General features: G+C 40.8%; 2 protein-coding genes and 1 long non-coding RNA gene across 3 annotated transcripts in view; all 3 read right to left on the bottom strand.

Moving 5' to 3' along the window:
• The window catches only part of LOC135411521 (uncharacterized), a 538,599-nt gene that overhangs the window by 84,680 nt on the left and 426,365 nt on the right, over positions 1 to 27,554 (bottom strand). The gene's annotated exons all lie outside the window — the stretch shown is intronic.
• FBXO5 (F-box protein 5) lies at positions 3,470 to 12,215 on the bottom strand. Its single transcript, XM_064649182.1, has 5 exons — positions 12,100 to 12,215; positions 7,315 to 8,051; positions 6,931 to 7,021; positions 5,591 to 5,752; positions 3,470 to 4,258 (listed from the first exon to the last, which is right to left on the bottom strand). Exons 2-5 carry the CDS (start codon positions 8,034 to 8,036, stop codon positions 4,007 to 4,009), a joined length of 1,227 nt encoding a protein of 408 aa, XP_064505252.1. The 5' UTR covers positions 8,037 to 8,051; positions 12,100 to 12,215; the 3' UTR covers positions 3,470 to 4,006.
• On the bottom strand, positions 12,231 to 27,476 carry MTRF1L (mitochondrial translation release factor 1 like). The gene is made up of 7 exons (XM_064649183.1): positions 27,055 to 27,476; positions 24,337 to 24,416; positions 22,897 to 23,080; positions 16,230 to 16,393; positions 15,166 to 15,283; positions 13,220 to 13,356; positions 12,231 to 12,608 (listed from the first exon to the last, which is right to left on the bottom strand). Exons 1-7 carry the CDS (start codon positions 27,356 to 27,358, stop codon positions 12,393 to 12,395), a joined length of 1,203 nt encoding a protein of 400 aa, XP_064505253.1. The 5' UTR covers positions 27,359 to 27,476; the 3' UTR covers positions 12,231 to 12,392.

Raw genomic sequence — 27,554 nt, forward strand, 5'->3', positions numbered from 1 at the left:
CTAGTGACAGCATATCTGACACATGCTGCAGTTTTGCCACATGCTAGAAATCAGGCTCTGCGAGGACAAGCTGTGCTAAGGTGCCAGCACTTACAGAGTTGAAGTAAGAGAGCTGTTTTTTCTTGTTTTGGTTCTGACATGTTCCATAGTCCTCAGAGCACAAAGGCTTTTGCTGGAGGATAAATTAAAATGCATACAAACTTGCCCTTGTTTGTGCAAGTGACTATATCATCACTATCTGGCACTTCTCTTCAGCTTCTCTGCTTGCTGTGGTGAGACTGCTGAAATAGCCTTTGATGACTTGCAGGAAAGTGTAAGCATCTTGAACAGCTCCTTGGATTTTTCAAGATAGTATCATAAGTGCAAGAAAGAGAAGCTGCAAAGCTCAATATTGATTTAAAAAATTCCTAAAAACCTGCTTCTGTCTGTCTCCCAGCTAGGGTCAGGATGAAGTTAAGGAAAAATCTGTTTCCATAGTTGTTCAAGCTGGGAGAAACAGCTGCTAGCCACAGCAATTTACAGAGCAGAGAAATGTCCCACCCTTCCTCATCATGGAGAGCCATTCCTAGAGATAAGTAACTGGAAGAAATCTGTACTTGCACCAGTCAGGCAGGAGACTCTGGCAGCCTGCAGGTATTTCTCACCTTCTGGAGATCTGAAAAGCATGTGCAATGTGGGTAAGAAGCTTTCACATTCCTGCAAAGTCACTGGGGCTGTTAAAGGTTGAGTTTGAGAGTAGTTTTTGACAACAGCTGTAGTACCTGGAGAGGACTCATCTCCATATGGCAAGTGTTATACTCTTGCCCTAGGTATGACTCTCACATTGATTACATATCAAAGGCAGGTCCAAGATAGGCTCAGCACAGACATTAACAACAATCTATTCCTACCTTTGGCACATAAATCACTCTCCTTAGCACCAGTTGGGGCACCCACTGATACTAATATCCAACACCCTCACTCTCTGAGGAACTGTTTTCTCTCTCAGCAGCAGATGCCAGCATGCCTGGGTGGGGACTGATTGTCCACATCTTTGAAGAGACCAACCATCACGTGGCTTTCAATCAGATGCACAGTTTTTATACAGGCCCAGTGCTCAGTGTTGTTGGGCAAGGTTTCAACTGCCAGGCCAGGTTACCATAAAGGAGGAAATAGCTGCATGGCCACCACAAATCCCCATGCTTTAGAAATTTTGCATAGGAAAATTGCAAGATCAAGGTCCTTAAGGAGCTGTCACCCACCTGATGAAGGCTGTAATCCTAAATGTCTATTTTAATTGTTAAAACTAAGCTGGTAGGAAAGGATCTAAGTATCATATAAAACAGTTGGGCGAGAGGAAAGAAACAGCCACAATGGTTTGCAGCAGATTCATCACAGCTTAGCTAAAGCCCCATTAAAAGTCAAATAATTTGACCTTTCCAACAAGGTTTCAGGTAGAAGGTAGGTGTCTCTTAGCACTCACAAATTGGTAAACAATGTCCGTTTCTTCATATTGTTCATCCCCAATTGTGACCACTGAAGCCATGTAGTCGAACTCTTCCCTCTTATCTAGAGGTAACACAGAATTTTTCTCAAAATTCTGCGTGAGCAGATAAATTTCTACAGCTAATGAAAAATGAAAAAAGAAAAAAAGAGTAGCTGTTCTCCACTTTCTCTGTGTACAAATTGTTAGGCCTACTAGAGAGTGCATTCCCCTTAGTAAGCTCAAAATCTGAAAAGGTAAACCTGTTAAGTTTGTAACAGCCACATTCAGCTCCTAAACAGACACACAAGTTTTAATTCAAAATGTATCATACGCTGCAACACCAGTTTAAGAGTGAATGTGTATCGGGACGAAGTTGGGATGTTATTTTTTGGTCTGTGTTTGGCCCTAGCCACCTGCAGTTAGTTTATGCTTTCTCCTGCCAAGTCTTCTGATAAAGCAGTTAACTTGGCCTTGGAGGGAGAGCTTCTGTGTGAACTGTTTTAATTGGTCTGTTGTGATTGGTCAATTGCTCGTCAGGGGCAGTTGGAGGACAAAGCGATGATGATAATGATGAAGTAAGCCCACGGACTCATTTGGGAAGACCCCCCCCCAAATCACCGCGCCTGCGTGGGGGACTTTCCAAGGTGCTCACGCACGCGCGGGAGGGGTGCACTTACATAGCAGAACGGGTGGGATTCAGAGCCCTGACGGGGCGGTGCTGGCCACACCTCTCCGGGGCAGGTGCTCTCAAAAAACTTTATAAAAAAGCAGAGACGCCTCTTGGGGGGGCCGGCTCTTCACAATGGACCAAGTTGCTTTCAGCGGGGACGCCTGCTTGAAGTGGGAGCCTGCCACCCCCCATGAACCCGCAGCTGCTGCAGAGAGACTTCATTATTGGTTAGGATGGGTAAGACTTGTTTACAGGTGATACCTTTGGTGAGTATGGGGGGGAAGCCTTCTTCCTAGGGTCTTTATGCACTTTTTCCTCCGCCCCAATCCTTTTCCCACAGGCGCCTGTATTGTTTTCTCCCTTTTTCCTTGTTTGCCACCTTTTCCTAATAAATAGCTATTATTGTTGCCAACTAGCAACGGTGTTTGGTTTATTCACGTACCAGAATCTCTCGAACCTGTGTTTTCCCCTTGGCTTAGTCCCTTCCCTGTTACAGAATGCCTGTGCCACATTTCTTTAAATCGTTGTAGGAAATAGCAGTTCTGTTCAGATCACATTATCTGTGTTCTTCAGGACAGAGGAATTTCAGTAGACACAGATGTAAATTTTATAACAAACTTTTGCTTATAATATTTCTTATTTATCAATGCCTAACAGACTCACTGTGGTTACATGCATATCAAGACGGTGCAGTCTAATTACCAGAATGAGGTATAATAGGATCACAGAATCACAGAATGGCGTGGGTTGGAAGGGACCTTAATGATCTAGTTAAAACTCCACTTCTAGGGAAAGGATAGGGAGTCCGCTTCTGTGGGCAATCTGTTCCAGTGCACAGTCACCACACTCACAGTAAAGAATTTTTTCCTAATACCCAATCTAAACCTACTATCTGTAAATTTGAAGCCATTCCTCCTTGTCCTGTCACTACATGCTCTTGTAAAAAGTCCGTCTCCATCTTTCTTGTAGGCTCTCTGTACGTACTGGAAGGCTGCAAGTAGGTCACCCTGAAGTCTTTTCTCCTCCAGGCTGAACAAACTCAACTCTCAAGCTTTTCCTCATAGGAGAGGTGCTCCAGCCCCCTAATCAACTTGGCAGCCTTCTACCCTTCATTCTTCAGTCTTCAGCATATGTTAAGTGGACTTGAATAGACAAAATATTTATGGAATCAAGCTGCAGAACACAGCATGAGAATGGATTCAGTACATTTTACACAAACCCAGAAGACTTGCACTTTGTCAAATCAATGTCTTTAAGAAGCACATACTAGAAACTTGAGAAAAGAGAAGTAATCTTCTAGGACGATAGATAGAAGTCCAACAAAGCCAATGAAGTCAAGATCAGCAATTTATTTTCACATTTACAAGACAAACATGAATAGTATTCACAAATATATACAAATACTAAAAGCAATATTATATTTTCAAAAAAAAAGAACATGTACTTTTTAGCAGTATAGCCAACATACAGTACTGTTTTTTTTTTAAGTTGGAAAAGGTATCACCTCAGTTCAAGGAAAACCTGAGCTTTCTGAATGAAGAAATGAAGGAAGAACAATTTAAGATTCACATGAGAGAAACCATCAGAAAAAATGGTATTATGAATGTTTGCATTTAAAAATCAAAGACAAAGCTTTGAAAAATCATAAAATCTAGACTCCGCCATAATTTGAAGTTAAAAAGGGCTTCACTCACCTCACTGGACAGCACTAGAAATGCTTTTAAAAGCCTTCTGAACAAGACTATTAAAGAGTACAGAGGAATAATAGAATGAACTTCTTTATTAATATAGAATAGCAGAAAACATTTTCTTTGTAGATGAATAAAAAAAAATTTATGGCACATCTGACAATTTGTATTGGGAGGGATGGATCACAATCTCTTTAGATTCTGTTTGCTTTTCTTAGTCCCAGGAAGTGGCCCTGGCATAGAGGTGGGTTTCACTGGTTTGCCGCTCATACAGTCACTGGAGCTGTGGTAGCTGCACATGCACTTTGTGCAAAAGTCAAAGCCACAACTTTCACGATTGCACACTGCTCTTTGAAGATAGGAGTCATACTTTGCAGGTGAACCACAGCGATGGCAGGCTTTAAAGCTTTCAGTGTTTTTCAAGGTCTTGGCAGCCTATTGGAAAAAGCATACACAGAAAATCAGGAGCAGAGGATAAGTAAACTCTCTAAAAATTTCCTAATGTTATCTAAGTGCCACAAAACGTATTATAATTTCTCTTACTCTAGAGAGATAAATTAAAAATTTAGCCTAATTTTTGTATCAAATTCTAGTGGAGACCAAAAAGTAATAATCAGACTATAACTTTCTATATACTTTTTTTGTATACTTTATACTGGAGTAGAGGTAGCCAATTTCAAATTCTTTAAATTTAAAATTTGACGGATAGGCTAAATCAAAGGCAGTAAGTAAAACAGCCCTCCTGAATCTTCCAAATCCCATCCAAGGATGGTGTTTTAACTTAATTTTTAAAAAGAAAAGAAAATAAATATTAATTCTATTTAAATCATTGACATTTTTGAAAACTGAGGAATGTGTTCAGAAATCTCAGCTGTGGAGCACTTAGCTTGAGATACAAAATGGAAGCAATCCCTTTTTCTTTCCAATTAATTAATTTTTGACACAAAAACGTCTGCTTTCAAAATGATTTAGCATTAGAAAATTATAGACCTGTATAACACCTTGTATCATTCAATTGTTAAAAGCAAAATGTTTATATAATCTGAATGTGTTGCGTATAGACATAAATGTCTTTTAGGAATGAAATTTTAGACAGCTTCTGAACAGAGTACTTTTACATTCCTAATGCTACAATGTCCTATATAGTAGTACTAGAGCATCCAGATCATACTTTCCAATGCCATTATGTCTTCTCTTATTGCACTAATTTGCAGGATAAGACTTTTGATCTTGAGCATAAAACCTTTTTCTAGTTAGGAAAATCTACTGCTTCTTAATAAACAACAACTTTCAATAAACATTTTTAAAAGTCTTATGAAGTACTTGCAACATAGACCTGCACCTATACGTGGGGGAAAAAAACAGCTTAAGAAAAATACAAGGTGAAGGGAAACAGGCTGTTTGCAGTTGTTGACAACTATAAATTTGTAGCTAAAAAAGTCATTTTAATGCCAGATAATTAGCTGGAAAAAAATCCAACAGAGAATGAACAGAAAAAGTATGCGTTGCTTATTTTTTTAAAAAATAGGAACTTTTTAGTCCTTGGTCCCCCCTTTTTTTCCTTTAAATTGTCCATCAGTTCTGAAGCAAAATTGACAGGTTTTGTGGGATTTAAAATAGTCATACTAAGCAAAAACTGGCAGCCATACTAATAAGAACTACAAGCACTTGAAACAGGAGATACTGCTTTCAGAAATATGCTTTACAAGCTGATCGTGTGCCAGACAACATGTGAGAAACTAAAGATGAATGGAAATCATCAGTTACCTCAGAAAACTCCACGAGCCTGCTGTGATTCTTAGATGCATTGGATCTGGTGGTTTTTTTGTTCAAGATTTTTGGTGGGGTTGCTTTCTGAATGGAAGCTAAAGACACTCTGTAGAGAACATACTCCCTTGTTGCAGCATGCTCTGGTGCCTTCGTGCTATTCTGATGAAAAGAAAAACAAGATTTAAATCAAGATTTAAATTTGAAAAGAGACTCACCTGATACTGGTTTTTTTGTTTAATAGAAGTCAACAACTACTTTTTGATCCTTCCTCCTGGTTTCCAATTAATAAAGCATCACACCAAGGAGTATGTTACCGATTTTACCTCAACTTTCTCAGTCACTTCTGTTATAAATGCATAGAACAGCTCTAGTTCAGACCATCAAAACAACAATCTATTATGTCATCCTACTTTCATATTAACTCAGTAAATATTTAGGCAGAGCACGTAACCTATTCATCACAATGTTTTATAGCACAAAACAGTATTTATAATTCTTTATGGTGAATAGGAATGCTTGAAGCTTTCATTGTGAGAAGTCAACTCCTCCCACCAATTTTCCAGGTTAAACAAAAAAAGCATACAATGGCAGGGAGGAAATCAAATTCTATGGGTTGAATGTTCAGTGGTGTCCAAATGTTTCACCCCAACAGGCTAGCACTGTAAAATACTACATAAAAACTCAAACTGGTTGACCACCTTATCCTGTGACAGATCTTAAGCCTTGTTTCATTGTCTCTCCATCTCATAAGAAAGACACTCATAGTGTTTTAAGAATCCTGACTTGATAAAGTGCAATGCCGTGTGGTTGGATCTAGTATGTTTTATTTCATAGGGCAAAGAGGCATTAGGAATAGCTCACAGTATAAAACACTTCTTAGTTTTCTGTAGCCAGCACATTGGAATTTGGAGACTGGTGCAAGAAAGTACGGAGACCCTGAGTTGCACAGTCAGCTGAGTGGTTTATTTCAGTCTCTTTCCCTTCTGGATCAGTGAGGATGATGAAGCAAGCAAGCTTTTACTGAGTCTCCAGGGCTATGCTGGAAGTGACCCTTTCCTTCCTGCCCTTCACTGTAACACAGGACATGTGGAAGCTCCTAAGAACATCTGCGTCTCTCCTTGGGTCACCTTCTCAGTCAGCCTTCCTTGGGGTCCCCAAAGACACTGATGTGACTAGCAACACTTGAGACAGGGCATCCTGACAGGACAAGCTCAGACACTCCAGTGACAGTTTTCAACCTAAGAAACTCTTCTGTGATCTCTTAAGACTAAGTCCTGAAATAGCAGAAAGATACTGGTGGTTCAGGCATAAATTATCTAAGAGATGCAGCAACTTACAGAGGGGTTTTTCACAGCTTTACTATACATTCGGAAAATCCATTTATCTTCTTGTAGAATCTTCCGCCATGTTGTGCTGACTTTGGCAAAACTGCAACGACAATACAAATATATCAGTTACCTCCTGGGAAAGGATTTATTTAATAGCAAGAATAACTGTAATCTTTTTCCTTCATGTAAATATAGAACATGTTCACAGTTGTAGTCTTTGCCTTCTTGGGAAAAGATATTCTCCACAGCTTACATTGTCAGTTCATGTTTTAACATACTAACACATAATACTAAACACTCAGTAAGTGTCACAAGCCCCATACTTAAATCATTAAGCCATATGACTAGGCTGTTTCCTTTCCCAATGAAATACAATGAAATCAATATACTTACTTGATTAAATCCACCTCGCCGAGATGCCTTAAAATGTTTGCTAATATATGCTTCAGGTTCTTTTGGAAGAGCTCGGCAAAAATGTCTATTTTATCTAGCCCCATTTTCTTTCCAATTAAGTTACAAAGTTCAACTTTTCCCCTAAAAACAATTCTGTCTATAGCAGCCCAAGACTTGAGACTTCTTTTACCATTTTTTTTCAAAGTTGAGCAAATCATGTCTTCATAATGGCTTACTGGCAGTAAAGTCTTCTTTGAAAACTGTTCTTGGTTTTGGTTCTTCCTGAGACAATGTTTTGGTGTGACAGAGAGATTCCCAGCCAAAGGTATACTATCCTCATGTTCTATTGTATCAGCATACTGAGTATTTAACATAGAGGAATAACCACTGTCCTCATTAAGTTTACTGTTTTCCAGTTCCTCCATTTCATAGATAACTTCATCAAGTCTCTGGGTTACTTGTTTGTTTTCTTTGTTATATATCGGTCTTTCTCCATCTTCAAGTTCTAGATTTCTGGTGGCTGCATGATGTGAGTCACTAGGGAATATTTTCTGATGCTCTTCTGCACAGCTTTTACAAAAGCCTTCCTTGTAATTCAAGGGGCAGGATTTTTCCAGTCTTGTTTTCTCCACAGCAGATTTCAGTGGTGCAAACCCAGCATGAAGAGAGGCACAGTCAAAATCATGTTTCATTTTGCAAGAGCGGTTAAGGTTTGATTTCATTTTGTTGTTTGTATCCTGCAAGAAACAACAAGGACAGTATTACAACACAGTGTAAACTACATCACAAATTATTCTTCTTATAAAGAATTGACCATGCCTTCCTTCTGCATTATGACTTTTATACTGTTATCTAACTCACTCTCTAGTGTCTGAAATACAACTAGTGGAACTATGGATTTGAAGAGCCACTATGTAATTCAATCTATGTAAGATCATCTCAAAACTAGAGTTTTATGCTGCATATAACTAGGGCTAGGAAACTGACTGGCTGATTTACTTTGTCACCATTCCACCAGAATAATTTACTTTTAGACACACCAATGCCTCCACTCGCTACCCTAAATGTAGCGACACGGGCAGGACACTTGCGGTCCCTGCAAGGGACACCAGTGGCAGAGGGTCCACGAGTGACAATCCAGACCAGAGAAGCCTAAAGTTTGCATCCAAGACCAGAGGCAATGCTGCTGCTGCAGACAGGTATCTGGCATTTTTAAAAAGGGAAGAGGATGGATGGCACACGAAAAACTCAAGTGCTCACATGGATGTGTAAATTACAAAGAAAAGAAGCCACCCCTAAACAATGGCCAGGGGGAAATAAAGGTTACTTACAAGCATGATTTTAAGAGAGTGAGAGGTCAATAGATATCATAGGGAAATTGAGCTTTCCTTGCCCTATTTCTTTCCCCTCCCCCCCAAAATACGGTGCTATTTATATTAACAATTGCAGGGGGATGGGCGAGGGCTGAAGGAAGCCATCGCTGCTCTGTTAAATCTAAAGGGGAAATAATTTTCAACATGCTTTGTAATCCATAGGAAATATAAGCTCCCCCATTTGAGCAAGAATTTTAAAGGATTTAAGCACTTTCAGCAATTTTGGAAAGAAGCATTAGAAAAATGTTTCATGAACGATTCAGAGAAAAAGTCTCTTCTTTGTACCTACGTTTAGTGAAAGAAAGGAGCAAATACGCTTATGGCTTTGAGTAGTGTGAGTTAGGTGAGAGATGTAAGCCTCGCTAAGCTTCCTCCTTCCCTTCCCCCCTTCCTTGGGAGCGAGTAGAGGAACTTTTGGGCTGAACTCCTAATGAATTGGAAAATGCCCCCCCATCAAGGCCGGCCCTGACCCTCCGGAGGAGCGGGCTCAGCCGCGGGCCCCCGCGGCGCTGTCAGGCTTCTCCCGCCCAGAGCTCAAGATGGCCCGAATCGGCGGCAGGTAGATCGGGTCCCGGCTCTACCGTGCCCCACGGCCCCGGGACCCTCACCCTACGCCTTCGGGGGTCTCCCCTTTCCCCAGCACTACAGGATTCCCCCTAAAATGCCGGTGGCGGGGCGAGCAGGAGCGCGCCGGGTGGATGCCCCCTCCGGCGGCGTGGCCCGGCGGGCGGGAGACAGTGCGGCGCGTCCCCGCCCGCGCTGCCCGCCGGCGGGAGCCGACCTGCGCTCCCCACCCCGGCTCGGACCCGGGCCCGGCCCCGCCGGTGCGCCGAGCAGCCCAGAGCACCCCACATGCGGCTCGTTGGCGGGATCGGGGCGCTCCGTGGCCGCCCGTGTGCCGCCGTCCCGTCCCGTCCCATCCTGTCCCGCCGGCGGGACAGCTGCGGGGCTAGGCTGCGGAGGGCAGCCGGACTGGGCCGCCGCCGGGGATCCCCCTCCCCAGCCCATCATGACAAGCCATGCATTCCCAGTCCCGTCGCTGCGTACGCCGGCAGCCCCCGCCACCCCGGTCACGGAGCCCTGACGGCGGAGCCCCGCTGGCCCGAGCCGGTCCAGCCGCGGAGCCCTGAGCGCGGAGCCCCACGGCCGCGGACCGGCTGGTGGACGGATGGCTCACCCTGGCGCGGCACTCACCTCTGATGCGGCGCCAGCGGGCAATGCGTGGTCCGCGCTCGCCGGGCGCTTTTTAAAAACTTTGAATTTGGTATCCAAAACCGCGCCGGCCAATCGCGCCGCGCCCTCGGGCGGGACGCGGCCAATGGGAGGCGGGCAGAAGGCGGGGGCCAATGCGGGGCGCGGGGGGCGGTGCCGGCCCGGCCCGGCGTTTTCCCTCCCTGGCGGCTCTAAGGGAGGCGGGCGGCGCGGCCGCGGCTCCCGCGCGGTGGCGGCTCCCGCCCGGCCGCGGGTCCCGCCCGCCCCTTCCTCCCGCCCTCCGGCACCCGCACGGCCTCGCGGCGCTCTCCCCAAAGAACTGCGGCCTTCCCCGCCCCGGGAGTGACGCGCCTACGCTCAGCCTGGCGCCCAGCTACATCTCCGTTTTTTTTTTAAATGGACGAGCCTGGGATTCTCCCATCATCCTGACACGCTCCCAATGTGCAAAGCTCCTCTGTCGGGGAAGGATTCTCTCCTTCACTGGAGATATTCAAGAACCGTCTGGACGCGATCCTGTGCCATGTGCTCTAGGATCATAGAATCATAGAATCACAGAATCACAGAATCAGCCGGGTTAGAAAGGACCTCTGAGATCATCAAGTCCAACAATCCTTGGTCCATTACCGCCGTGGTTACTAGACCACGGCACTAAGTGCCACATCCAGTCTCAAGGATCTCTCACGACCCTGCCTAAGCAGGGAGGTTGGATCAGATGACCCACTGTGGCTCCTTCCAACCTTAACCATTCTGTGGTTCTGTGATTTAAGTCTGGTGGTGGATCTTGCATCTGGGCTCCTTCCCATAAAAGAATTGTATTTATTTTAAAGCATGACCAATGCTATTAGCAGCTGAAGTGTGTGTGAGGAGAAGCACCACTGGAAGCTAGGCTGACTGGACACCAATGCAAGGATCCCTGCTGCTGCTGCTGCTGGAAATGCAATCTGCTCACAGCTCAGGGAAGTTGCATTTTCAGAGACAACATCCCTTGTGTTAAAATTAATATAGAGTAAGGCTGGCCATGATGAGCCAAGGACAGCAAAGTCCTGTCAGATGCCAGTTTTAGGATACCTCAGTCAGGCTCCTGCTAGAACCACATCATGTCTGGTTTTTCTCACACAGGTCAGAGGCTGGTCACTTGCAAGGCAACACCACCTCTAGTGTCTGTTGAAGAGCTACATGAGAACAGGGAGGGTGTGAGCCAGGCAGGATTTGGCCAGACAGGCTACAAGTTTATCTAAGTTTTTCATGCAGTAAGCCAGTGCTCAGACCCAGTTGATGTCTCTTATTTGTTTGGATGAATACGGAGCTGAAGTTAGAAAGAAATGCAAACTCCATCCATCACTGGATGTAAGAAAGCCTGGCTTTAAGTCAAGTCAGTAAGACTCTCGCAAGTGCTCTGTAGTCTTCCATTTGCAGTACTGATCTGGTAGGAACAAAGACTTCAGTCCTAGCTTCTGTGCCAATCGATACCTAATGAGTCAATGTTTCTTTTTACTTTTTTATGTGCCAATTGGGAGTTGTAAAACTATTAGTAAATGCAGACCTAGGTCTCATGTTTACCAACAGGATATATGTATGCCTTACCTTATGCATATAGATATTCCTACATCTGAAGTTAATGTGCGTGTCTTTAGTTAAAAGATTTGGAACTTAATCGTAGTTACCATGCAGTGTTTACTAAAAAACAAAGCTGATAAAGGTATGGAATGCCTTACAATGCTTTTAAATAGAAAGACAAAAACACTAAGATGTCTGTCACACCATGTAACTTTTAGAAAATCAATAAATTGGAGGGTCAATTAAAAGCATGAAGCAGAAACTAAAGGGAAGCCAAGTGGAGACTAAAGTATCAGCTGAACAATACTGTAACAATTCACTTTGGACACAAGAACAGAAACATTCTTTCAAAAATCAACTCATATGATTTGTCACTTGGCTTCCACAGCTTTTTTTTTTCTGGAAAAAGGGACATTCCTAGACTTCTGTTCTGAAGGGCATGAAAACATGATGAAGATACACTTAGACTCCCTCTCATGACATTTTAATTGATTAACAGATATGCATATAGGTAGAATCACTCAAAGAAATTAAGTTTTTTCTTGTTCTCTCAAGTAAGCTATTTGACACTGTACTGACGTTTAAGCTATTGTTTAAACGAAAACTGGAACTACAAATAGCTAATTTTTTAACGTGCGCATACCTTTCAAAAGTGGTGTATCAGTATCTTCTCAGTGGAGAAAACTAAAAACCGCAGCTCCTTCTGGCGCAGTCAAATTTACTTTTCAAATGGACTGCTGCAGCAATAATGTATCTCATATGAAGATAATAAAGTCTTTTACTCAGCAAGTAAGAAAACTGTTTATTAGTCATGAGGAAAGAAGTTGTGGTGTTTTTCATGACATGAAAAGCAGTTCCATTTTCTGGGTGGTATTCCAAGAAGCTTCCTCGCAGACCTTACAACATCTGTTCTAATGGGCTGATAAAGAGTAATGTTCAGGAGGAATTTTTTTTTTCATTTTCTGAAATAATTTCCATTAAAGATTCAAAATCAGCATATTCTCTCAGAGTTTGTATCATTTCATCTAGCATTTCTTCTCCTAGCATGAAAGATTCAACATGATGCACTGATCTGCTTATTCTGTGGTCTGTAATCCGGTCCTGTGGAAAGTTGTATGTTCTGATCTTCTCTGATCTTCCTTTAGTCCCAATCTATTGAACAAGAAGAATGAGTTTATCATCATCTTTTTATAAAAATTATGAAATATTGATTAAGCATCTAAAGTGAAAGGTTTCTTTTCCTCTCATGATTATCCAAAATTTGTTACAGTTACATATGACTCAGATCACTTCAGTGGCTGCAGTAATTGTTCTCAAACATATAAAAGAACAATTTTAATCCATCTTTTTCTAATACTATTCTGGTTCTTCATGCTGCAATCGAACATGCAGTTTGTTTCACTGGATCTCTAGAATTTATGTACCAGTGAATTTTTAAGTCTGGTTAATATACAACCTCTACTGCTGAAGTAAAATGTAATTTTGTTGTCCAGAGAAGCTGTGGACTCCACAACTTCTTGTTTTTCAGGGAAGTCTAGTGGAAGGTGTTCCTGTCCATCGCAGAGGGGCTGGAGCTAGGTGACCTTTAAAATCCCTCCCAACCCAAACCATTCTATGATTCTATGATTTTTTTTTTTCCTCATCTAAGTCCCTCCTGGGCTCCGGTTCCCCTGTATTTCCATTTACTATTTGCAGTTCAACACAGAAGTTACCCTAAGAACACATGCTTGTACAGAATGATATTGTTACTAAACAAAACTTACCTGAATCTTTCTAACACTGTTTCTCTTTTTAGTTTCTTCTTCTAGTTTGGCATTGTATAGTTTAGCACATAGCATTTGCATAGCTTTCTCTTTGTTTCTAATTTGAGATCTTTCTTGCTGACATTCAGACACGATCCCTGTCAAAAATATCATGACATTTAGCACTTAAGAGTAACACATACTAAAATAGTTTTGCAGTTTCTAGAAGTCTTCTATTATGTAACATTAAACTGTTTCTTTCTTCCATATTTATTTTGGACTGGGAATGTAGAAGTCCAGACTTACTAATGTCTAATAATACATTTTGGGAAAGAAGTGCAGGCTGAGTTGTACAGGTGTTTTAAGCCATATGACAAGAAATTTAATTCCACATGTTGGACAACAGGTGGATAATGAAATAAAAGATATGTAATGTGATCTGACTTACAGAAGACACCTTGAATACTTGTAATTTTTGGCCACAGTTCCAGGAAATGTAAGATTTAAGGAGCAGTAAAATACATGAGATAACGAGTGTATTGAATATGATCAGAATATAAAAAAGTGGGCACTATTTTATGAACAACAACAACAAAAAGTGTGTTTTCTCATCCCAAAACATATAATTCAAGACAAGAAATGAACAGCCCAAGAAAAGAGTAAAGAGAAAGAAATACAGGAAGAAAACAGCACAAGCTAAATTGTTATTTGGATCTATTTTAAGTAACTCTGGTAATATTAAAGTATGTTTTATAAGACTACATAGTATTACTTTATGAAGACTTATTTATAAACAACCTGCTGGATTGCAGTGAAGATTTAAACAATATTTAGGATGAGAGAAATAGAAGTAACAGGACAATTGTAAGGGAAGTGAGATCAGAGAAATGAAGAAGAGAATGGTGGAACAGGAAAAAGTGAAGAGATAAGGTGATATATAAATCCTCCTATTAGCCATATATAACCATGAAAATATTTGCAATACACTTTAACATTTCTATAATATACCCTAATATCTACATTCAGCAAAAACTAAGATCAACTGCTGGTTTTAGTTTGTTGTGTTTTTATCCAAACACGCAGGCAATTCAAAACTTTTTCAATCTGGAGTATCTTTTGTCACGACATAGTGATATATAGAATTTTATCCTCTCTACTGTTTATCTTCTACTTTATTAAGGTGATGCAACAAGTGCAGAATGGATCAATGTCTTAAACAAATACAAAGAGATCAGCGGCAAAAATCTGGATACGTGAAGATAAAGAGCACTTGGGATTACCCTGAGGCTGTAAAGCCTGAGTAATGTTTGTAGTAGAGAAGAGAAAAAGTTAAAATGCCATGAAAGTCAAGGCAGCTGTTGAAGATTGCTCAAAGGGAAGTAAAAGGGTTAGGAACGGCATAAAAAAAATATAGGATAGCTAAAATCAGGTAGCATTTGAGGGTGTACCATATCCCTCCTATGTTTCCTAACCTGAGCCAGAGGGATGGGCCTCCTAATTATCTGTGTCATCTATAGGAAAGGAGCCAGCAGACAAATGGAAGCTAGCATCCTGAATAGACTCTGCAATTAAAAGCAACATTTTCATATGGAAATAGAGCAATCTCTCTTTTGGAGACTAGTCAAGAAATGGCAAATCATCAGATTTCAACCTACTCCATTTTTCAGTATCATTTTCATTATTTGAAAGCTTAAATATAACTTTTTAACAGAAATTGATCTAGGTGCTTGTAGAGTGTCATGTTTAGTGGCAAATGGATGGCTTACCTACTGAAGCCAGTAGTCCTTACTATTAAAAATTGGAGTGGGCATAGGATGATGCATTTAGAGTACTATGAACAGACATGAAAACTATATGAAAACTCCGCTCTGCTGTTGTCCAGGTTTGAAAATACAACTATAGTTTCAAAAGAAATTCTGACAACAGTTTGGTAATGTAGATCTTGTAGTAAGGAAAAAATGAAGCACCTGTTGGAATATGAACTATCCTTACAGCACTATCTGTGGTATTGACATGCTGGCCTCCAGCTCCACTAGCTCGCTTTGTTTCTATCCGTAGATCTTTCGGATTAATTTGCAGCCTCATCTGTCATGAGATACCAAAAAAAAGAAAAACAAACAAAGAACGTATTTATATTGTTTCTTTCCATACAGGTATCAAATATGCACAGTCAGTTTATTTTATAAGGCACATTCATGCAAGATCAAACCTTTTAAAGATTATGAGTGGTAGCTCACATCTACGTGTAAACATATTAACAAATCCTCGTAGTCTGGACTGGACTTCCAACACAATGGAACCCAGGAAATCAGACAAATAGTAGCTTAACACATAACTATCCCTTAGCACTCATTTTCCCCTCTTCTGAAAGCCCTGCACCCTCTTCTTCCAGCAGAGTTAACCAATACTTGAACTTGATACCAGATGGTTTTTAGTTAAAATGGAAGATATTCCCTTTTCTGGTTCTGGAATGGAGCAGTAGGCTCTGTGAGAAAGGAGCGAGATAACTTCAAGAGAGTACAGGAAGGAGTAACATCTTTGACAATCTGCTAGTTCAACATGAAACAAAGATCAAAACAAAGCTTTATTTCTTAGCCAGTTTCTTTTAACCAAGCAAATATAGTGAGACTTGACATATACACTCTGGAAGGGGCAAGTGAGGACAGTACAAAAATGGAAAAGAGGAAGTGCTAAAAGAAGTATCTATGAGCCCTGTAAAATAAGTCAGTCTTAGGTTACTTTGTAGAAAATGTAGTTTTCCACAAAACATGCAAGACAGAGTAACAGTGAATTTTCGAGTTACAGTTAAGTGAACTGTCAGTGACTTTCTTGAGATCAGGATTACAAGGAAAGACGGAAATTCTTTATTTCACCCCTATTACAAAAAATAAAAATAAACAAATAAATATTACTTAGTTTAAAATTAAGAAGAAAAAAAAGTCATTAAATGAGAATAAAAAGAGAGACAAAACCACTCGGGTATCAAACATTGCTTGTGGTAAAGTCTGTTATACTAAAATATAAATATTACCTTAGTGGGTTGGGGTAATATTGCAACAGTCATTGTGCTGGTATGAATGCGTCCTTGTTTTTCTGTCTTTGGTACCCGCTGAACACGATGCACTCCTCCTTCAAATTTCATGTATTTGTAAGCCTCGAGACCTGCTATACTGGCTACTGCATGTCTTAGGCCACCTTAAATACAGAAAAAACACAACTGTAGACCCATAAGAATTGCTGGTGCTATGCTGTTATACTTCAAACAGTGTCTTTAGACATCACTGTCATTTGTTTCTTAAAATTATGAATTTACCATTTAAACACTTAGGCAGTATTACACCTGCAAGAGAAATCTTAAAGCCACACATGCATACTCACACACTATCGCAAGTAAAGGACTGTCAGATTCTTTTTATAGAGTCCAATTTAATTTTTTTATATACATAAAAAGAGTGCCTAAGATCAATGTACATACATGTATACATACAATCATAAAACACAATAGAACTCTAATACCAGTAGCAAGTTTACATAAAGATCAAATTTTGAAAGCTGCTTTCAGAAACATCGATTTTTTTATTGTTAGTTCAGAATCTATCATTCAATGGGAAAAAAAGAACCAGCCCCTTATGACTAAATGATGAGTATTATTCATACTCTTCTCATTATCCATTCTCCTCTATGCATCCTACCCATGTATCTTCACTTTTTTATTTCATTTTAATCTTTTGCTTCCTTGGAGTGAGTGGAACACCAACTCCTGCACCTCTTACCAATACCTCCAGTAAAATTTGACATCAGTGTCCTACAAGCACCGAACAGCTTGGAACTTGGAAGTAAAGCCTAATGCAATCATGGTTTCATGACAGAAAGAGTTTATTGCTCTACTAGTTTATGATATTCTTGCTTTTGCTTGTTTGCTTATGTGCAGTATAACTGAAGGATCAGAGAAGTGATGGCACTATAAATGGCACAGAGAAGTGATGGCACTACAATTTTTCACTCATTTTGGTTTCTAATGCAGCTCGATTTCCAAATCCCATTCTCAGCACAGTGGATGGTGTGCCAAGGGAATGACTGAAGAAGAGATAGGTGGCCTTGAAAGAATATTGCTGTTTAAGTCTTGCAACGTGAAACCAGAGCTGAGAAGTGGCACATACTTTGCAGAAATACAGTTTTAGGCCATCTTTCAGAGTGAGGAACTCAATCACAGGGACAAGATAGAAGCTTTTTAAAAAAGGAAAATAAAGACAACATAGAATCTGAAAATGCCCTGCAGAACAGCAAAAAGTCAGCAGCCAGAACACAGGCCAGTTCTTTCATCTCCATGGACAAGGTTTGCAAATGTTTTTACTCTAGAGAAATTTAACATTCCCTCTCAACTTTACTAAAATAAATTTCCTTTTACAGACATGTTTGTTGAAAATAGCCTAAACTGCCTCTTCCTTTCTATTCCATGTAATTTTTGTCCTTCTGACTTTTAAAATTTTTCTCCTACTTGTATAAAACTGTACCACCTTGATTCAAATACACTGTTCAACATACCTAGTGCTTCAGTGATGTAATTTATAGCCATTATCTACTATCAATTCTGTAAGATGAGTCTGTCATGTTTAGAATAAATCTGATAATAGAGAATGTTAACTGATGACAGAGCATGTAGTTTAACAAATATGATCTTTCAAAATCTTTAGTTTAGATCAGGAAGTTTAATTTCAACAAGTAGTGTGAAATCTTCCTACTTCTATGCAAACACTATTTGAATAAATGAAAGATCTCTTCTTTACTCTAAGAGAATCTTATGTAACCTAAAATAATGAATGTAGTTAAGTAATAAATCTTACTTACTCCTTTATATATGAAAGCAAGTACTAAAAAGATCATATGACACCTCTAGATTTGAGGAAGAAGCCAGGTTATGTCAGGAGTAAAAATAATGTGACTGTCCACAAGGTTACAGCACTGCTGACAAGTATTAATTATGTGATAAACAGTTCATTGCAAAAGCTAACTTACTGTCTTTTCTCTCTCACTTCTTCTGGCATTAATATTCATACCATGGGTATAGTCAGTCTGTCTGAGCTGCACCCATGTCTGTGACATATTCAGGAGAGTTTTAGTTTGTAGTAGTAACAGTGTGCCTGTGGCACTGTAGTGCTTAGCATAAGATGACCAAGAAACTGGTTCAAATGACAGGTATTTAGGTCATACTGCTTTGAATCAACCATTACCAACATGGGTTTAATACAAAACGCAGCCAAATCTAATAAAATTTCAACAAACCCTTTACCCTGGCAGACATGTTGTAGGCCTGTCAAATACAGTTAGGTCTTGCTAACTGTGTGCTAGCCCCTTTCATATTAAATGTCCCACTCTATCCTGAAATCTGATCTGCACAGAACAAGGGTGTTTGTACTCATTTTTTAATGGGGCATCTTATACCCAGATTGAGACAAAGTCCCACATCTGTGTCTCTGCCTTCCACTACAGAGTGAGAGGCACTGGATAAATAATGACGTGGGTTTGTTCTTTAATGTGTGCACTAAATTTTCAATGTGCTATTTTTGCACAGTGGCATCCCTTGGAGTATATCGATAAAGTAACTTAAGAGTAGACTGAAACCAACTTTTAACTGCAGCTTTATTTAGCATTCACCTCATTCACACATGCTCACATTCAGATTTCAGTCAAATTCAGGAGCTCTCAGAAATGAGGGAATTAGACATTTTAAGTGTAGGACCTTGCTCTTCCTAATGCAATTGATAAAAATGGAGCGAGGACAGGGTGCAACAGCCTAGTGCCACCAGCATCCTTAGCTCCACTCAGCACAGTGTAGACAATTTGAAACTGAGGGTTCAAACTTGCCTTTCATTGGCAGTGCCATGCATAGTGCCTCTACTTCCCAATTTCTTTCTAGCATCTGTTTTGATAATATATGGTCATGCAAGACCAAAAAATACACAAGAGGCTGATAAAAGCTAGGGCTGTCTTTATTTTTCCCAAAATTTACATCCTACTTTCCTAGACATTAATTTCAGTGCACAGGTAAGCTCTCAGCAAAACAGCAGATTTTTAAATAAATATATAGCCATTAAAAACCTAGCCCTTTAAAAGAGAAAATACAGGTAAATATATACTAGGTTAATATATCACTTCAATTTCCTATTTAAGGCATTAATGAGAATGCTTATGAGGTTATGGGCTCTTTGTCCAAGGACTTCATCAAAAGGGTAGCCAAACCCAACTCCCTTTCTCTTCCAACCATAGAACTCTGCAAGCTGAGTCCTGACTTAAAAACTATCCCATAACAGGGCTTTTAAGCCGAATCAGTGAACTGATCCAATTAGCACTGGGGCCTCAAAATTGCTAGAGCTGAGAGAGAAGAAAACATACAGCTGGCTAGAAGGTGAGACAGCCCTTGCTTAAGCTGACTGTGAAACTGTGCTCTGAAGGTGAAGCCTATGTGACTGCTGGGCTTTACCTGATCCAAGTCTTGCCTCAGTGAAAAGGGCAACACTCCTCTCGCCTTTATACATGATAAAAAGAAGACCCAGACCTTTCCCTCTTTCTATTTACACTGTTATAGATTAGGAAATCAGGGGAATTTTTCTTCCCCTGCCCCACTCCAAGGGAAAAAAACCGGAGTGAGCGGGGGAAGGGAGGTTATTAGCGTTACAAAAGATGTAGCCTGCCTAGGTTAATGGCCCATTTGGAGAGAGGAGAGAGGGAGGCGGGGACTGGTTCTGTTCGGGGAGGTGAGGGGCAGACTGCTCCCTGGGTGCAGACAGGCATTTTGGGGAGGGGGACCGGAGGTCTAGTTTTTCTTTTGGCTGTTCGTCCTGGTGAGCTCGACTTCTCATCCTGCTTCATCGGAGAGTTTGCTTGCCCACGGGAGAGGAGGAGGAGTTTTTGAGACACCACCACCTGAGACTGCGGTGAGTCCTCGCCACTTGAGATAGCGGTGAGTTCCCGTGGGAGTGTACTGCCTGCCTTCCTTTTTCGTCCCCACGGAGGGAAGGACCTCCCCATCTCCTTCTCAGCTTCCTCACGAGGTCCAAGACCGCTCTCTCCAGATGGGTGCGACAACACCCATCTCAGCTGTACAATGTTTATTCCGTTTACTTTCAAAAAAGAAAGTAAACAGATTCCTGTTGACTTTGAAGGCTGAACTGGCTCAGCTCCTGGCAAAGCACTTGCCTGGTCATAAATGGGGATGAATGTGACTTTGCTCTTTCAGCAACAAGATGTACTGTAATATGAAGCTTCTTGTCCCTACCTCCACTTGCACTGAGCAAACAGTTTACTTGGCAAATGACTTCCTGACAATACAAAAAGTTTATTAATAGTAACAAAGATAGATAATAGACAATACTGAATTCAAGTGTATTATTTGTGTGAAAAAAGTGTATTATTTGAATTGTCAGCAGTCACTCTAAAAGGGGATGCTGATACTGTGAAAACCTGAGTTCATGTTCATCAACTTGAAATAAGATACCTCCTAAGAACTCTAAAGAAAGTTATTCGGACATTTTACAGACATAACATTTTTTAAAATCAATTCAAATAAAGATTTTAAGAAACCAGAAGTGTAAGTGAAATCCACAGTATACAGACATAGGTATAGAAAAGGGCTTCCCTTTTTATGAAATGTGAATACAGACAACAAATCAATCCTAAACCCAGATTTTCAAGTTGTCAGTTTGTGACATCCAACTGCATTTCTTCCATGGAGCCCAATTTTTGATCCTTCTTTAGGGTACAGAAGGACCTTCATTAGAAGGGGAAAGTAGCTCACTGACATCAGAAGCTCAACTGGGAGAGTTGTGAATATTTATTTGCTGTGAATTTCTACACTGTTGAAACAGAAAGGTTCAAGATACTTGAAAATATCACTGAGTCCAAAATACGGTGTAAGTAAACAGAAGAAGTGTTAAAGGATGCTTCACATTTCTCAAAGCTTGCTAAAAACCTCTCTGCAATTATATTAAGTGTTGACTGAAAAAATATTAGAGTTTTTCTGACAGATTGCATATCCTAACATCCTAGCTTTTCTCATTTCTCAAAGTTTCACAAAAAAAAAATGATGAAAGTATGACTAGAGGTGAAGTTTCACAACCAATTTGAGCCAGGAGCAGTAAGCTGCACAAGTGCCCACCTACTGATCCACACCCACTAGGACATATGCATTACCTCCACAGCAATACCCAAATAAGCAAATTTGCTAGCTTTACTAATGACACCATGGATAACTAAGGCTGTAGATCTGTTAACACAGAGAGACTTAACAAATCTATCCTACTGAGAAATATGGCTAGCAATCTGTTAATCAAAACCCAAAAGCCCTGCCATGGCTGGCCATGTTTTGGATTGCAGTTTCATGGTGGGCTTTAGCTTGCTGAACCTCTTGCTGCTGGAAGACGGTCCTGTTTTCTCACTGCCACCACCAGGAGCCACACCCTTTGCCTCCAGCACCTCTGTGAACATTTCTCCTCTTCTCTTGTGCCAATTATCTGAAAACCAATTGATTTTTTTGTGTGTGTGCAATTTTTCAGGTGGACTGACTTGGTGATGAGACTCTACAAAGACGCACAATCACAAGTGTCAATGCAAAGCAGTCAGCAACAATGCAGAGACAGCAAGATGATCTTTGTGAAACAACTTTACACACTATTTGGATTAAGCTAAAATTAACTATTGTGCCACTGCCTCAGTCTGTTGTGTAAAACTACCAATCCCATTGTCTTCAAAGGCATTGCTCCTAAACCAAATTCACAGCTCATCAACACCAGAAGATCCAGTTTTTCCACCTCCTTGCATTCAGTCCCATGTTGCTGCTTATCCTAAGTTAGCTCCCAGGCTCATGAGAACTGGCTTAACACATTGACAAAGCAAAAAAAAAATAACCCAGTCATAAAAAGAAAAGTCTTTGCCAGTTTAAGTGAAAGGACATCAAAACAGACAGAAAAAAAATAGGTGGGACTGCTCAGACAGGCAGAGATGCAATAAGGAAAAAGGTAGAAAGGAGGAACATCTTTTACTGGCATCAAGCTGTAAGCTGATTACCTGTGACATTTTAGTTGAAGACTTTAAAAAATAATTAGATCTCTTATCTCTCCTCTCAAAGCCTCAACAATTCTCCCACTTTGCTCAGCCATTAGCTGTATTTAACATCAGATCATATTTCAAATAAATTCATGATGTTTTAGATGAAACTTTAAAAATTGTTTTAATAAAACTGATTCCCCTTTGCCAATCCATAATAATAAACAGACTTTCAAACTGCCACCAAACTGACCTATAAGCACTAAAACATTAACTAAGTAGAAGAGTGTATCCAAATAAAAAGTATATACAATCTGTATTTCTAAAAAATAAAAAAAATAAAGCTAAAACAACGTCATCACTTTCTGATTTTCCTTCTGCCAAGAACCTGTCTTTCAGTATTCTCAAAATGTAGAAATGAAACTACTGAAAGACAAGTTTTCTTTTTGGCACTTTAGTATTTTAATAGTACTTCTGAAATGGAATTTCATTCTCAAATACAGAAACTGAGGAAAATTGTACACAGACATTCAAACAATCTTCCACCTCTAAAATTAAGATAGTGCAAATTAGCTTCCTGTAGTTAGGAAATTAAAATGTCATATGAATGACTGTTTCAACTTCTATTAGGAAGTTACAGTATTTTCATTACTGACCTATTTCACTGGGAAAGTATTCTAATACTTCAAATTTCCATTTTTTATAGGCAGCATATCGTTGATACATATCAAATATCTCCGAAGTGAACAGCATGGCTTCCTGCCCTCCAACTCCAGCAGTTACTTCCATGACCAGATCACTTTCATCTGTTTCTTCTGAAGGAATCAAAAGCAACACTATCTGTAAATACAAAAACACCCAGCTAAGACTCCTCTCTGACACTATCCACAACTGAGACAGTACAAAACACCAAGACAAGTCTGTAACTGACCTAGGCTGTGTTCTCTGTACCTACCCCTGGGTTGCCCTGAGGATGGGCTTCTCATGCCTCCTGTAGTGAGGAAGCAGCAGCCAGCAAGAGGTGAGTGGGGGTGATGCTGCATTGCAGGAATGCTCCCCGTGTCTGTTCACAGTTACAGGAGCTACACTGGTCTCTCTCAAGACCCACAAGTTTCCACCCATTAGGAAAACTTCGAGGACATTTGTACACTGCAGGATTCACGCCACTTCTTGCAAGACAACTGAACATCTCCCCTCCCATCAGATTTCCTTTTAATCCCATCTCAACTGCAGAGCTAAGAAGGTATGGATGTTCAGAAGATAGTTCTTCAACAACAACTCAAATGTATTATTCATTTATTTATTTAAAAAGGAAGAGCCTGATCTGCAGCAGAAAGATACAACAGAAGTTAAAAAACTGTATCACAATTTTGCATGCTGGATCAAAACTCTGGCTGATTTGCAAATTCCTTTCAATCATCTTCCTGTACTAGCAATAGGTGATGTTTCTTTCTACAGATAATTATTTCTTTTGGCAAAATCATAAATATTTACAAAAATATTTATAAAGTGATTGTTGTATTGCTGTCAGAGGAATAAAGAATGTGACCACACCAGCTTCAACTTCACCACTAACATTAAGTTAAATAGATTTTTATTGTAAAGATCATGATCTTTTTTTTTCAAATAACACAGATACTCTGTAAAACCTGCATAAGGTAGCAACTAAAGTAGTTACATAGTATTAAAATATTTTTTTCCAAAACCACTAGTATGCCTGATACTATGTAAGTTTTGTTTCCAAGGGATAAAGTATTGGACATCCATAATCGTATATGGAGATAAGACAAACTATAGCACCAGCTTAAAAAGATACACTGATTAAAACATTTTCAGGTACAAATAGGCACTCGCTTACAGCCTGTCTCTGTAGCATCTCCTTTTTCCATTTCATTAGATAACAGACACTACTTGAGTATAAATAGCAAGGTGGGGAGGAAAAGAGTTTATCATATTCATACTGATGAGAATCATAGAACGGTTTGGGTTGGAAGAGACCTTAAATATCACCTAGTTCCAATGCTCCTAAGAAGACAATTTGGCCTTGTTAATTTAAGAATGACAAAGAAACAAGAGGCTTTATAAGGGGATCTCACCTGTTGTTTCAGTTCAGCTATCTCTTCTTCACAGGAGGCAATTTCCATTTCTGCAAGCTTCCGTAAATCTTCGCTCTCATCTGGAATATTTGAGTATGGTTAAACCTCAGACTTATATCAGTGCCAGTTTGAGAAAACCTTCTGAAAAATAACCATATGAAGAACTTACTCTAAAAAAAAACTCCCAAACCCAAAACCAACCTACCACAAAACTTGCCCCTCTCCCCCAACACACTAAACCTGCCAGAAAATCAAATTAATACTATGATCTGTAATGAAGGTACACAGTAGATATTAAGTGTGTTCTAATCCTGTGCAGGTATAAGACAAGGGAAAAATCTGAAACTCTAAAAACCAAAACAAACAAAATCCAACCTAACCAAAAAAAAAAAAAAAAAAAAAAAAAAGAAAATTTGCTGTGCCAGTGGTCAAACAGTGGCATAGGTTGCCCAGATTGGTTCTAAGTTTTCATCCTTGAAGATACTCAAATCCCAATTAGGTGAAACCCTGAGCAACCTGCTGTGGGTGATCCTGCTGAGCAGAAGGGTAGACTGGATGATCTCCAAAGGTCCCTTCTCACCTCAGCCATTCTGTGACTCTATGAAATTACTTTCTGTTTTTCAGTATGACAGGAACTTTAAGGATTTAAAGAGCACAGCAGCCCCACAATTGGCACTCTTTGTTAAAAGGACTATTATCCCTATAATTGTATGCAAAAATCTGACAACTGCAGTAGTAATTTCAAGTATTTTATATCTCTCAATTTATTCCAGAATAGCTGCAAAACTTCTAAAACACCACTAAAAACAAAGTTATGGGAGAACTCTTGCATAATAAGAGGAACTTGTAATTTTGAAGCATCACTTGATTGGTCAACACTAATGCTTTTCAATTAAGGCTTCTTTTTCTGTACTACAGTTTCAATATGTTAAAGTGTTTCTTTTTTTTTTTTTTGTCAATATCAAACTTCAAACAAAGGGATGAAATAATAATAATAAAAAAAAAATCAACATTTTAAGCAGCCTCTGATTGCCCAAAAAGGGAGAAAACGGTACATACAATGAAAAATGGGGAGCTGGGGCTAGACTTTTTTCTGTGTACAGCAAACTTTTAAATGTGCTCAGGAGCAGTCTTGCACTAGAGCCACACTTTTTCAGCACTGTGACTGCAAATAGTCACTAGCTCAACTATAAATGAAACTTTTTTTTACTTTATATTTTAGGTTTAATATTGGTGAATTAACTCCTCCATCACTTCTGTAAGAAGGAAATTAAGAAGACAATAATGCATAAACTGATTTAAACAACAAGCATGCTTTATCTACAGCTGGCTAAGAGAATGCATGGCTGACTATCTGACTAACTGTCACTCTTTGAACATGGAAACTTGATTATCTCCATCTACATTTCTTTACCATAACTGATCAAGAGCCAGTCATTAAGGCCAACAGAAGGAAGGATAAGAATTAAGGAATTAAAAATCTGTTAAGAGTCAAACCAGTTGTTGGTAACACAATTAAAAAATAATCTACCAATTAATAGTACTTGCATACTTTAAGATGCAGATGTAATACAGGCTTTAAAATCAGTTTAAAATAATACAAACAAATATTTGCAATTATTAATTGCAGAAGCGCTCAAAATTACTGACTAAGCCTTTGTGATCTCTTCACTTTGCTGAAATTCTAAGCCTGGCTTTGACAACACTAGCTTTTTCAGCAGGTTCTGAAAGGAGAAAAAAAAATCTTCCATTCCATTTCATTAAGTTAGTTTGGGTCAATTATTAGTTTGTTCAAAGGAAACATTTCTCTTTTTTCAAACTGAGGTGTAAGAGAATGAATAGTAAAAATACCAAAAAAACCCTATTGTTTTTGGACAGTGTTTGCCACCTTCATTAGTCAGAACAGCCACCTACAGTTAGCACTTTTTATTAATCAGTATTTAGTAGCAAGTATTAAATGATCTAGGGAATATTTCACAATCTAATGACTGTTTACTGACCTTAAAAGTACTCCTTTTCTGCATTTTTGTTTTCTAACTGCTATCAAAAGGAAGTTTGATTCTGGGTAAAATATATTATTTGGCAGCACTAAAAGTGCACAGTTACTGACACAATACAAAGTCAAATCACGTGTGGAGACAGCACAAACAGATGCTGATGTCTACGACTGTAAATGGAGATAGGAAGGCAGGCTGGGCTGTCTCGGCAGCAAAAGAAAAATGGATTAAAAAAACCTTCAGAAGTTTTCTATCCCCGATTAATTATCTTTATTTTAATTGGCCAGAGCACGGTGCTAGTAACACCAAGGTTGTGGGTTTGATCCCTGTACTGAACATTCACTTAAGAGCTGGACTCGATGATCCCCGTGGGTCCCTTCCAACTCAGAATATTCTGTGATTCTATGAGAGACAGCTGTCACCACGCTGCTCCCCCTTCCAGTATCAGCAGCTCCTACGCCGGTGGATGTGCTTTCCCCAGTCGCCCATACCCTTGATCTCTGCCCAGATGGTTTCACTACTTCCGGAAGGCCCGAGGAGACCTCCCCGGCCCCCCAGTGACAGATGTGTCACACCCTCTCTTCCCCCCCCCCCCCCGAGGTGACACGAGTGGCGCGTCCCCCGCGCGCGCAGCCCCCGCCGCGCCAGGTGCGCGGCGCCGCCCCCTCGGGGCTGCTCCGCCAATGGCGCCCGCACACGCACATGTCCCCGCGGCCCGCACCTTGCCGCGCCAGCTCGCGCGTGTCGCGCAGCTCGCGCTCCTTGTCGCGCAGCCGCCGCACCCTCGCCGCCAGCTGCGGCGCCGCCCCGCCCGCGCCCTGCGCCCGCGCCTCCAGCAGCCGGCGCAAGGACGGGGCGGCGAACAGCTCGTCCAGGCCGGGCCGGGCGCTCAGCCTGCGGCACGGCTGGGGCGGACATCTCCCCGCTGCGCTGCTCCCGGCCGGCGCTGCCCGGAAGCTCCGAGGGGGCAGCGCGGCGGCCCGGCAGCCCTGCGCCGCGCGGAGAGCTCGCGAGAGCAGCCGCATGTCCGGCTGAGGCGGGACCACGAGCACCCCCCTTCCCCGGGGCGTCACTGCCGTGCCGGAGACACCCGAACGCGCTCGGCCACCTCCCTTCCGGGTTTCCGGAAGCTGCCGAAGGAGCTCGGCTCTGGCTTCGGGCGTGGTCGGGGATTATCGGGGCTGCGCTGGCGGAAACGGACGAAGGCGTTCGGCTCCCTGC

The sequence above is a fragment of the Pseudopipra pipra genome, chromosome 3 (genome assembly GCF_036250125.1).
Source record: "Pseudopipra pipra isolate bDixPip1 chromosome 3, bDixPip1.hap1, whole genome shotgun sequence".
NCBI lineage: Eukaryota > Metazoa > Chordata > Aves > Passeriformes > Pipridae > Pseudopipra > Pseudopipra pipra.

Bases quoted from the DNA above. Each gene is read 5' to 3' on its own strand.
- MTRF1L (XM_064649183.1), bottom strand. From the start codon at position 27,358: ATGCGGCTGCTCTCGCGAGCTCTCCGCGCGGCGCAGGGCTGCCGGGCC. The intron at 24,417-27,054 runs GTGCGGGCCGCG...CAAATATTCCAG, and splicing joins GCGCGAGCTGGCGCGGCAAG to ATGAGAGCGAAGATTTACGG. The intron at 13,357-15,165 runs GTGCTTCATTTT...TATTTTTGACAG, and splicing joins GATAGTTCATATTCCAACAG to GGATCGTGTCTGAATGTCAG.
- FBXO5 (XM_064649182.1), bottom strand. From the start codon at position 8,036: ATGAAATCAAACCTTAACCGCTCTTGCAAAATGAAACATGATTTTGAC. The intron at 7,022-7,314 runs GTAAGTATATTG...TTGTCGTTGCAG, and splicing joins GGCGAGGTGGATTTAATCAA to TTTTGCCAAAGTCAGCACAA. The intron at 5,753-6,930 runs GTAAGTTGCTGC...TCTTTTCATCAG, and splicing joins AAGCTGTGAAAAACCCCTCT to AATAGCACGAAGGCACCAGA.